The 13,067-nt window shown below is 41.2% G+C and overlaps 1 protein-coding gene across 3 annotated transcripts in view; it reads left to right on the top strand.

Annotated features, from left to right (window-relative positions):
* The window catches only part of LOC118388887 (copine-3-like), a 57,505-nt gene extending 53,447 nt beyond the window's left edge, over positions 1-4,058 (top strand). For all 3 annotated transcript variants that reach the window (XM_035778453.1, XM_035778452.2, XM_035778454.2), the window contains exon 16: positions 81-4,058. In XM_035778453.1, the coding sequence (XP_035634346.1) occupies positions 81-194 (114 nt within the window). In that variant the 3' untranslated portion in view covers positions 195-4,058. The remainder of the gene's footprint in view (positions 1-80) is intronic.
* Positions 4,059-13,067: the final 9,009 nt, after the last annotated feature.

Below are 13,067 nucleotides of genomic sequence, written 5' to 3'. Positions count from 1 at the left end.
TCTATCTTGAATTAATTTGTATGTTTTGTTGCACTGCTATTGGAGCACTTATCTTCTCACTGTCCTTCCGCCCTCTGCAGGCCCCTAAGGAAGCCCTCGCCCAGAGTGTCTTGGCTGAAGTGCCCAATCAACTTGTGTCTTACTACAAGATGCTGAAACTGGATCCAGTCAACATTCCTGCCCCCAAAGCTTAGTGGAACAAGCAGAAATGCAGCACTTTGCATTCCTAGCCACATGAGGGAGCCAGCACACTCCACCACATAGGGTTTTGAGTATGCCCACTATCGGTCTGTGAAAATACTGAAATTATTTCTGTCAATGCTCATTTTGACTTTTGATGCCACTTATATTCTTTTTTCTACAGTCATAGATATTTCTCATTCTTTGCTGCTTCAGATGTTACTTCCAGAGGAATGAAAGAATAAGGAGTTCAAGAAGGGTGATGTTAAAAAATAGTGGAAAGGAGAGTTTTAAATAAAGCCAAAATAATCATGCATTTCATGTAATGCAGCTTCAAAACATTTGATTAAATAAAGTAGGCTACTCGCGTAACACAAAAGTTTGAACTCCTCGATCAGATCAAGAGCGTAATTGCGTTTTGGTACACCAAAACTCTGTTGCAGAAGCAGTGCGTTCTGTGTGGCGCATACATGGATTTATCCAACGTATGCATTGAATTGTATTTGTAGACTTGACGGAAATGGTAACAAAAGGTGAATGTTGAACTTTTGTTTCACACATCCAGTAAAACGATTGTATTATGTAATGGAAAAAGTTTGACCGCCAGAATTGATTTTGCAGCATTGCTGCAAATGATGCTGTAGGTCTGATCAAGGTGTTACATCTTCATAATAATAATAATAATAATGGCTACAAATGCTTAGCTTGCACCGCACGTTACATTTACATGTTTCTAAAGGCTTCTGTATGCTTTGGTTCGGCTGGCACCTAGCCGAAATTGGCTCTGTGAACCGAACGAGTGTGCTTGCATACTCCCTTAAAAGACCTTCGCTTGAGAAAAAAAAAAGCAGTGATAGTACTGTTTGTCCAACTTGAGACTCTGTAGCCAATATACACTTCCTCAAAATAGTCAGAAGTAATCTAAGATAACTGAAGAAATCTGTCATACATTTTTACTTTGTTGAATGACGGAGCGTAGCCTAGTGGTTAAAGCATTGGACTAGTAACGGAAAGGTTGCAAGATTGAATCCCCGAGCTGACAAGGTACAAATCTATCATTCTGTCCCTGAACAAGGCAGTTAACCCACTGTTCCTAGGCTGTCATTGAAAATAAGAATTTGTTCTTAACCGACTTGCCTAGTTAAATAAAGTTTTTTTTATTTTTTATTATTATTCAAATTGACAAACATTACTGTTGACCAATGACTGACGAAGGGGTGTACGGCTACCGAAATTCAGCTTGCCTCTAGGTTTTTTTTGTGTGCGAACAGACATCCTAATATATGCACGAACTATGCCAAACTGTTTCGGATAGGAAGCATGCGGATGCCTTTTGTCTCGTGTGGCCAGCCTTTCAAATCCTGTATCTTCAGATTTGGATTTTCGAGTTTGAAGTGGCTGCATTCGTTTTGTATCTTGTACATGTTCATGTGTTGCAAGTCAGAATCTCTTTGGAACTATACCAAACTCCAATTTAGAACCTCAGACTTTAACACAATGTGTTTCTTAGCAGAATTTGTTGAGCAGTGGCATAGTGTGTTTGTAGCCTACTTTCTTTTTTTTTCGGGGATACTTCACTTTATTTCATCTTTATTTTCATTGCAAAGACGCTTCCTCCGTTATAGAGGTTAGTCAGGGTGATTCTACGTTATCAGTGCAAACATCTTCATTTCCTAATTGTGTTTGTTACATCTTGGCCATTATCATTCCACCACTCAAACTTGAATACTTGTGCATGGCCTTTTGCACTGCTTATTAACCTTTATGCAATGTAGGTTTTTTTTCAATAGTGTATGTCACATTATGAGAGCTGGTATTATACACCACCTTGCACTTAATATGCTTAAAGTGTATGTCACAAATGCCAAAATGTAAACATAACTGGGGACAGTCATTTTTGGAGGCATGACTCTACAGTATAGGTAGGAATAGGATTGGTAGCTAGCTAACTCTAAATCAATCTATAAAACTAGCGAGATAACTGAAACAAACTGATGTGGCTCCAGTAATGTTCACATTTTGACGTTTGTAACGTATCCAATTTAGAATGGTATTCTCATGCTGGAGATTAATTAGAAATGTATGCTAAATCATATTAATCTGCTGCAATAGAATGTATGCTATGGATTGCTAAAGTTTTGTACCAAAGATAAATAAAATGTGCCTTAATTAGAGTAGTGCTGTAGAACTTCTCACATTGTTTACTACCCCCATTTGAACACCGTATTATTATCAGGAAATTGCTATTGATCCAGATGTTAGATGCTTTCGCCTATTCTATTTTCTCCCTAAAACAATGGAAACTAAAATGATAGATTTGAGAATGTAATGTTTATGTATTTACATTATAGGGTCGTCCCACATGTCCATATCTTGGTCATTGATTCAGACAGTCTTGATTTTGATGCAATTTGAAAGCATAATACAAACAGGGTTGTAATTTTTACACCTTTTTGACGTCAATTAACAAAACATGTTTTTCTTGTGTTATGCTGTAGTTTATACCCTATTTCACATCAAATTAGGTGTTTGTTATGCCCACCATATTATTTAAATACAGTACAATACTAAAATGTAACATTTCAACTCCAAATGGTACCATAAAAATTGTTGCAGGTCCACCCATCAGAGAATGTTGACTTGAATGGGAATATCCATTGTTTTAAATAATATTGTCAATCTTCTATAGCAGGGGTATTCAACTCGCCCTACGAGGTCCGGAGCCTACTGGTTTTCTGTTATACCTCATAATGAATTCCACACACCTGCTGTCCCAGGTCTAAATCAATCACTGATTAGAGGGGAACAATGAAAAAAATAGTGGAACTGGCTTTGAGATCCAGAGTTGAGTTTGAGGGTTCTATAGGAAACGTGTTGAAATCGTAGAAATATAGATGATCGAATAACCCCTCAAACGAGACTCCAGGTGTGTGTGAAATCAATTCCGGTAGAACAGAGAACCAGCAGGCGCCGGACCTCGTAGGGTATGAGTTGAGTACCGCTGGAATAGACAGTCCCATTCAACGGTGAAAGGACCGGCAGCCGTCTTTGTGGTTAGTAGTTGGACATTAAAATGTCAATACCAGCTAAATTGTAGTGGTCTGAAGGGATAGGTCCAATCTAGGAATTCTATTTCTCTGATTGAAATTACACTCCCTGTTATCAAGTGTGCTGATGGTGGGGACAACGAACACCACAGATTTGGTAAAATAGGGTCTCTGCTACAATATGTGAATATGAAAAACTGAGTTAGTGAGTTGAGAATTGACTATTATTGATTAACTTTTATTTTAAACAACCTTATACAGTGAGACGACCTAATGATGGCTGTTTTTCAAAGGGGTCTCTGTATTTCCGAAATGTGGTGTGCAATTATAATTAAGACAAATGTTCTATTATATTTTTATTTTATTATTTACGAAAATGAGTTCTCTGTGCCATGAATCTGGTTTGCTTTAGTAATGTGCTTTTGAGGCCAACGTGGATTTGGGTGTAATCTACACATTTGAACAGAATCTTTTTTTTTTTTGTTCTTGCCCCACATTGTTTGGGTTACACAGGGCCATGGGCTTGATTTTGTGTTTGTTATACAGCAAGACTGATGGCAGCATTTGTGCCATTTAAATTAGAAAAAACACGCTTTCTAACTTAATGCCAAACAGTTGTGTTATGAGATTTAATTTAACTAAATTAAGGAGCCAACACAAATAATATAATGAAATATCATTGTAATTGTAACCAAGAGACCTTATCTAAGCCTAGCCATACCAACATTCGGCCAATTATATTTAGGATGCTTTCAATTTTCACCCTTTCTGAAATATAGCTTTTTGCAACATGTCTTTTGCTTTCTGAAATAAATACATATTTCAAAATGACTTGCCTGGTTGTGGTTTTATTTATTTTTTACCCCCTTTTTTTCCTCTCCAATTGGTAGTTAGTCTTGTCTCATCGCTGCAACTCCCGTATGGACTCGGAGAGGTGAAGGCAGAGAGCCGTGCGTCCTCCGAAACACAAACCAGCCTCCCTGCTTCTTGACACAATGCCCACTTAACCTGGAAGCCAGCAGCACCAATGTGTCGGAGGAAATACCGTACATCTGGCGACAGTGTCAGCGTGCACTGCGCCCGACCCGCCACACGAGTCACTAGTGCACGATGGGGCAAGGACATCCCTGCCGGCCAAACCCTCCCTTAACCCGGACGATGCTGGGCCAAATGTGTGCCGCCGTGTGGGTCTCCCAGTCATGACCGGCTGCAACAACCCCTGGACTTAAACCCAGAATCTAGCTAGCACTGTGCCACTCGGGAGGCCACTGCTTCCATTTTTTGTAATTAGTTAATGCTGTAGGTAGGACTACTCTTTCCTATTTATGAACTCAAACTCCATAGTCCCTGAACCTGATTTAGCTTTTTTGTAAATGTCTTTAACAACTAGATAACCATGCACCTTTCAAAACATCAGTTAAAAGTAGATTGAATGCCTGGTTCACTCCTGAATTATCTGAAGTCATTTGTAAGAAATGTGGCCGGGAACATAGGCCTGGATTGGCGATCGTTTGATTCCTCAGATGCCTAATGTATATGACTAATTAGAAAGGCTGATTATTTATGTAAGCACTCTTTCTGATGGTAAGGGGAATCTGGCCAAATTCTGGAAAACTGTCAAATCTCTGAAAGATTATGCTTCTTCCTCTCTGCTCCAACAAATTCATTCACTCTGGCCCCATCTTTGACAAAAATGCCATCAATGATGCATTTAATCGTTTTACTTTTTGAAAGAGCCTCTTGCTCTACTCTCTGAGCTGAATGCTGATTTGGAATTTTGCAGATTGACTCAAATGGTATAAGTTTTAGCATTTTGGCAATTCAAAGTTGCCAAAGAAATGAACAGGGAACCGGGTATACTCAAGTGTGCTGGCTCAGTAGGCCATATCTTAACAATGTTATGTTTAACAGGAAATATTCCAAAAGCAGGGAAAATGGCATATGTACCGCCATTCCAAGGGCGGGGATAGTATTGATCTTGATAATTAACGTCCCATCTCCAGGCTTCCATGTCTAGCTAAGATTTGAGTCTTTGGTAGGTAAGCAATAAACTCTGAGCATGGTATATTGAAAATTAATCATTCTGGGTTTAGGCCAGGGCACAGCAACCATATTAGTTAATGATTTAGAAACTTAAATGAATTGTGCTGCCTTGTTTTTGGACCTGTCAAAAGTATTTGATACTGTCGGTCATGCTGTTCGATTGGCATGGGCTCTGATGCCTGCTCATGGTTTCATGATTATCTTAGTGACAGAACTCAGGCCATCGTGATTGAGGTTCGAATTTCTTCAATATGTAAAAAATTGTACATTTCATCTATATGCAGATGATACTATTATGTACGCAATTGCCCCGACTGCTGACCTGGATATGACAAGACAACAGTCCGATTTTGCAGCTGTACACAAAGCCCTAACTGATTTAAAACTTGTGCTTAATACATGTTTTCAAGTTCCGTTCAGAGAACATCTTCACTCATCAGAGGGTTCTATAATTGAACAAGACCCTGCATACAAATACCTTGGTATTTGGATTGACAATGATTGAATGTTTAAAAAGCATACTAAGAAGCTAAGATTTAAAGAGGCAGTGGGAGAACCTATTCAAGTAATTAAATCCAGTTTTATGTAAAGAGACCTATCTGGCTACAGTAGACCACTTTGTAGGCTAACTTTACACACTGTTTAGCCAAGTGAATGAAATGCCATCAGCTAGCTAACTTTATTAGCTACCTATCCAAATTCATTTGTAGATAACAGCCATGGAAGAGGGTGAAATTGCAGCTCCAGCTGTCAGTAAAGGGAGAATGTAGGCTACTGGATAGGGCAGGTAATTTCGTGGGAAGACATGAAAAGATTCTCCAGTTCCAATCCCTAGAGGGAAAAACTTTTGAGATACTAGCAACATAATAGTCTGTGCTGTCTAATGAGTATAATGAAGCCTATTTCTTTGTTTTCTATCCTCATATGGAAAGCTGTGAAAGCTTGTTTGCAAATGAAAAGGTCCCATTGAATGCCACGAGACTAAGGGTATATCCTATATGCCATATCTATAGGGCTACCTATGTTAGAAAATGATGTATACAAAATACAGTTAAACATCACAAGTGTCAACGTTGATTAATCACATTACAATCCTGCAATAAAGAGGGGAAGGGGGTTCTGTCTGTCTCTGTTTTATTCTTAAATTAACATTTCCTTTTTCTCTCGTAAGATCTCAATCTAATCATAGATCAAATTTGGCCCTGCTGAAAGAAAAATTCCAATCTTTGAGAATTGAGGGATGTATTTGTGACTTGACACAATGCCATAAAAGAATCATCATTAGTTCAATACACCAACGTGTTGATGTTAGCATTCTATTAGCCTAATCATACTTTTTGTGAAGTCATTTGAGAATGTAGTATGCTTATTGATCTTAAGATACAAATTATTTGGTTTAACTAATTATGACGTTTGTTGGTTGCCCTATCCTTATGAATCGAATTTGCTAGTATATTGACTATTCACGTCATGCTTGGCTAAATGGCATAGTCGTTGTGCGTTCTCAATGGAAATTGTTAAATGGGGTGCTTTATAAATTCGCTCTGGCTATTTTGTTCGGATTTCAGAGCACTGGTTTGAATGTACCAGAGCGCAGAATACGACGAGTTGAATTTATCCTTGTCAGTAAATGTTAGGGAAATAACGTAATTTGAATTATTGCCAGCAGCACAGGGTAGTCACCAACTTTTGTTTGAATAACATGAAAAAAAGCCTAACCAGCATTGCTAGAAGAGTATAATGGAGAGTGAGGATGTATTCTCTTGTTTGTTTCTAGAAGTAGCGTTAGCTAGCCAACTTTAGCCAGTTAGCTTGGGTGTGAGATAAGTATTATATTTTGTGAGGTCAGAGAGCTTGGATCAACCTTGCTTCTTGGCAGATTTTGGGGTTGTATAATCCTTGTGAGAATCAGTGTTGGGTAACATTAATTAGCAGTATATATTGGCAAGAGCACGATTGATGTTACGAATCATCAAACTTTGTTTTACGCAGCATTTTAACACTCGCTAAAGGGTGTAGATTTGAGGGTTCTGTGTTGATATATGTAGTGACTATTGGCATAAAACCTGTGAACAGAAGTTGTTTGTTTTGAAAATAACTTAACTATTGCCATGTTTGTTCTTAAATATAGCAGCTATTGTTTGTTTTAAGATACTGAACATTTTAACCGCTTGCTTAGTTCAAATACACAGTAAAAATAAGTTAATTTAACTCCTTTTGAGTTGAATTCAACACTGTTTCAGGTAACATTAGTGTCACATTTTCAGAGTTAATTTGACTCAAAATTGGTGTTAAAATTAATACGTGTAATAATATTTAACACTGGTTTAGTTACACTCCAGTGTTATTTAATCACTCTTTTCAGAGTTAAGTATACTCAAAGTTATGTTAAAATGTACACTTAAATGTGTAATCATATTCAACAATGGTTTAGTTGCACTCTGCAGTGTTATTTAATCACGCTTTTCAGAGTCAAGTATACTCAAAGTTGTGTTAAAATTGACACTTGTTTTTTTCTCTAGTGTTATCCAGAAAGCTCCACTGCACAGTAGTATTACCCAATTACTTAACTTTGTGTCAATGTGAATAAACACAATTACACATGATAAAAGTAATCCATTTCAATGTAAATGCACATCAACCCACCCCTCACCTTACCTTTAATCAATGTAACCATTTACACTGTCAACAGCGCAAGTGACATGCTCACCAGAGAAAGCAATATGGGACAACAAATAGAGATCTAATTCCATCCATACGACATTTGTATATCAAATGGTAATGCAGGTTGTCTGTCGGACATGAAAGAAAACAAAACCATGTTTTGACTTGGTTACTTTGTACACATTGAAATGTGAGTAATTAAAGGCACAGTGAGCAGCAACACTTCTGCATTTGATAAAACAGAGGCATTTCAAATTCAATTTTACAACAGATAACCTTTCTTGGGCGGTAAACAAAGCCATGGTATTTAGCCCAGTCCACTTTCATAACCTGAGTGCTAATGGGCACTTGCATTGCCATAGCAATCATAGAACCAGCTTTTACCATATTCAAAGGCACCATTTCACAGGACCAATGTCTTATTGACTAAAAAGTGTAAGTTTTAAACAGAAATCCCAAATCTTCACATGTGCAATCAAACCAGCTAACTCAAATGTTTCTCAGTCCTTCTCCGACCCAGCACAGTACTGGACAATATAGGCGTCTCTCTGACATAGTTCAGTCTTCATGAGTTGAAACAGATGTGTTAGATGAGAGAGACATCGTTCAGTACTCTGGGGTCCGGCAGCATTAACACACTGACCTAGTCTAGTATAACCCACTGAAAAATATTTTATTTATCTTCATTTGCTGAGTCTAAGTTAATCATAACATGCTGACCAGACCGGACACGTCGCGTGCCCAAGCGTTGCAAAATAAATGTAGAAATCCATGTTATTCAATTATTGCACCCACTGCTCGCGAGTGTCTGTGATGCCAAGGGCTAAAATAGAAGTCATTCCTATTTCTGACACAGATTGCGCTGAAGTTCTGCCTCTCCCATCTCCTCATTGGTTTATCAGGTACTCATGTGTCATCTCCTCATTGGTTATACCCACAAGTGTGACTGAAAGACGAACTGCAAGGTACACACTCCATTCCAGTTGGTGGCGGAATGCACCTTAAATTGGTTGCTAACCGCCATATCAAGTCTGGAAGTTCCGCCTCTCATCAACTCATTGGTTCTCACAACAAACATATGTCCGTCCCCTACTTCCTGTAAATAAAAGCCAACGTGGGTGCTTGAAAGATGGACGAGGAGAGATTTATCGTTGAAGTAGAGAAGTACTCACTTTTATATGACCCGTCTTCAAAATTCTACAAGGATCCAACTAATAAAGATGCGTTATGGAGAGAGATTGCAAAGACCATGCACATTTCAGGTAAAGTATAACAACCCAATGTTCATCCTTGGTATAAAACGAACTAGCTAGCCTTAGCTGAATGTAAATGTCATGTGTGCTGTATGCTTTTATTAATACATAAATCCTCTGAAGCCAACAGTCATGTGAGATTTTTGTGTTGAAAATTACAAGTATTTCAATTTTTCACATGTTCATGTAAATGTTTTGTTCGTTGTTGAAATAATGGTGGAATTGTACAATCGTTTTAAAGTGTAGAATGAATACACAAAACAAACGAAGATGTCAAAGTTGAACTTACTATCCCGAGTTGATAAACTACACACACACACTCTCACACAGTGCATCTAAGTAGGCCTAGCTACAACCATTCTGTCCTGGAAGTCAAGTTTGCCTTCCACAGAGGTGAAATATTTAGTAAACTTTTGTCTGACAGAAACTGTCCCCTGACCTGCTCTGTTGGCCTGGATGGCTATGCCTCTCATGCCTTGCCTCATCCCTGCCCCACCCTGCTGTAGCCACATCTCCACATCACAAGGCTATGTGAGGAAGTTGTGGAGGATGTACATTGCAACCACTAGGATATCAACCTCGCTTGGCAGTAGGTTTATTTTTGGTAGAGGATCCTCCATCTGGCCACAAGGATCCCGAATGCCTTCTCCACTGTCATTCGACAGAGATGATAGTTGAAGATTTCTTTCTCGTAGCTGATGTTATGCCCGGCATATGGCCTCATCAGGTAGGGCTTTAGTGGGAAGGCAGCGGGCACCACCAATGTGTATGGTATCTTTCCTAAATCTTCACCCCCAGCCAGAAAGGCACCTGCAGTGTTTTTGATGCCATTGCCCTTCCAAGTGGGGAGTTGGCATAGACTCCTCCATCACTGTTTCTCCCAAAATCCCCCACTTGAATAGCTGTGAAGTGGTAATTGGCATCCACAAGGGCGAGTAACACCACAGAGAAGGTTCCTTTATAATTAAAAAAAAAAATGTGTCCCTGAGTTTAGTGGTTTGGTGATCATAACATGTTTTCCATCAACCGATCCCAAACAATTGGGAAAGTCCCATTTTTCATGAAACTCTTGAAGTTTGTCTCCAGGTTTCCTCAGTGGGTCGTGGCAGATGGATCGCCAGCATCTTCCTCTCTATGGCCTCACAGGTCTCCATAATGCACTGCGACACTGTCTCGAATCCAAGACAGGTGAAGACTGGTGAAGGCCAGGCTGCAAATAGTCTCCAGATGCCAAACACCTGTAATGACAAAATAAACGTTTTGTTATTGGATAACAATCTAAATTATATTTACTCTTCACAGAAGTTGAATTGTGCAAAACCAGATGGAAGTCCCTCCGTGACACTTTTGTAAGGAACCTACGGAAGGCCCAGCCCAGTGGTTCTGGGGGAACCAATCAGAAAGAATGGAAATACATGAAAATATTATCATTGATACCTTACGTCCAGCCAAGAAGGTAAGTTATAATATACCTTTGAATTTATTGCACAGAATTTTAAATCTCAACAAATTGCAATATTGCTGCCTTTATTTTCTACCTGCTAAGTCACTACGTGATTGGTTCATGTCAACTGGTATCCCATTTCTGAATGAGTGATTTATATAGGCCTATAGATTATGAATCAGTCTCTTATTACAGAGGAATGATGAAAACCAGCAGTATTATACATTTTGGCCATTGTGACATTGTGATTAATTGAGCCTGAGCTGAGGTTTCTAAAGTTTACTTAAAACACATTTAACTTTTCATTTATGTTGACCTTTTTTCAGCTCAAGAGGCAACCTCAGCTTTGAAAATGCTGATTCGCTTCAGCCACAACCTATGGAACCCGATGACGCCGAAGACGACGTGGTGTCTCTGAGCCATGACCCTGTGCTTCAGATGCCTGAATAACAGTCAAGACCAACCACTACAGCAGTCCTTCTAAAATAGTGGGGCGTGCCCCCCTGAGGGGGCTCAGAGCGATGCCAGGGGGGGGCCGCGTGTGACCCCAGGGAACATGCTTTTTTGCAGCAGGGAGTAGGGTTTTTTGCACCGAACAAGAGCACACAGCACAGAGCAGGAGATATGAAGTGCAGTTAACAAACCCTTAAGACATTTACATTTACATTTAAGTCATTTAGCAGACGCTCTTATCCAGAGCGACTTACAAATTGGTGCATTCACCTTATGACATCCAGTGGAACAGCCACTTTACAATAGTGCATCTAAATCTTTTAAGGGGGGGGGTGAGAAGGATTACTTTATCCTATCCTAGGTATTCCTTAAAGAGGTGGGGTTTCAGGTGTCTCCGGAAGGTGGTGATTGACTCCGCTGTCCTGGCGTCGTGAGGGAGTTTGTTCCACCATTGGGGGCCAGAGCAGCGAACAGTTTTGACTGGGCTGAGCGGGAACTGTACTTCCTCAGTGGTAGGGAGGCGAGCAGGCCAGAGGTGGATGAACGCAGTGCCCTTGTTTGGGTGTAGGGCCTGATCAGAGCCTGGAGGTACTGAGGTGCCGTTCCCCTCACAGCTCCGTAGGCAAGCACCATGGTCTTGTAGCGGATGCGAGCTTCAACTGGAAGCCAGTGGAGAGAGCGGAGGAGCGGGGTGACGTGAGAGAACTTGGGAAGGGTGAACACCAGACGGGCTGCGGCGTTCTGGATGAGTTGTAGGGGTTTAATGGCACAGGCAGGAGCCCAGCCAACAGCGAGTTGCAGTAATCCAGACGGGAGATGACAAGTGCCTGGATTAGGACCTGCGCCGCTTCCTGTGTGAGGCAGGGTCGTACTCTGCGGATGTTGTAGAGCATGAACCTACAGGAACGGGCCACCGCCTTGATGTTAGTTGAGAACGACAGGGTGTTGTCCAGGATCACGCCAAGGTTCTTAGCGCTCTGGGAGGAGGACACAATGGAGTTGTCAACCGTGATGGCGAGATCATGGAACGGGCAGTCCTTCCCCGGGAGGAAGAGCAGCTCCGTCTTGCCGAGGTTCAGCTTGAGGTGGTGATCCGTCATCCACACTGATATGTCTGCCAGACATGCAGAGATGCGATTCGCCACCTGGTCATCAGAAGGGGAAAGGAGAAGATTAATTGTGTGTCGTCTGCATAGCAATGATAGGAGAGACCATGTGAGGTTATGACAGAGCCAAGTGACTTGGTGTATAGCGAGAATAGGAGAGGGCCTAGAACAGAGCCCTGGGGACACCAGTGGTGAGAGCGCGTGGTGAGGAGACAGATTCTCGCCACGCCACCTGGTAGGAGCGACCTGTCAGGTAGGACGCAATCCAAGCGTGGGCCGCGCCGGAGATGCCCAACTCGGAGAGGGTGGAGAGGAGGATCTGATGGTTCACAGTATCGAAGGCAGCCGATAGGTCTAGAAGGATGAGAGCAGAGGAGAGAGAGTTAGCTTTAGCAGTGCGGAGCGCCTCCGTGATACAGAAAAGAGCAGTCTCAGTTGAATGACTAGTCTTGAAACCTGACTGATTTGGATCAAGAAGGTCATTCTGAGAGAGATAGCGGGAGAGCTGGCCAAGGACGGCACGTTCAAGAGTTTTGGAGAGAAAAGAAAGAAGGGATACTAGTCTGTAGTTGTTGACATCGGAGGGATCGAGTGTAGGTTTTTTCAGAAGGGGTGCAACTCTCGCTCTCTTGAAGACGGAAGAGACGTAGCCAGCGGTCAGGGATGAGTTGATGAGCGAGGTGAGGTAAGGGAGAAGGTCTCCGGAAATGGTCTGGAGAAGAGAGGAGGGGATAGGGTCAAGCGGGCAGGTTGTTGGGCGGCCGGCCGTCACAAGACGCTAGATTTCATCTGGAGAGAGAGGGGAGAAAGAGGTCAGAGCACAGGGTAGGGCAGTGTGAGCAGAACCAGCGGTGTCGTTTGACTGAGCAAACGAGGA

Source organism: Oncorhynchus keta, chromosome 10, assembly GCF_023373465.1.
Source record: "Oncorhynchus keta strain PuntledgeMale-10-30-2019 chromosome 10, Oket_V2, whole genome shotgun sequence".
Classification (NCBI taxonomy): Eukaryota; Metazoa; Chordata; class Actinopteri; order Salmoniformes; family Salmonidae; genus Oncorhynchus; species Oncorhynchus keta.
The sequence above is the reverse complement of the archived record's forward strand: the minus strand, read 5'-3'. Positions and strand labels throughout refer to the sequence as shown.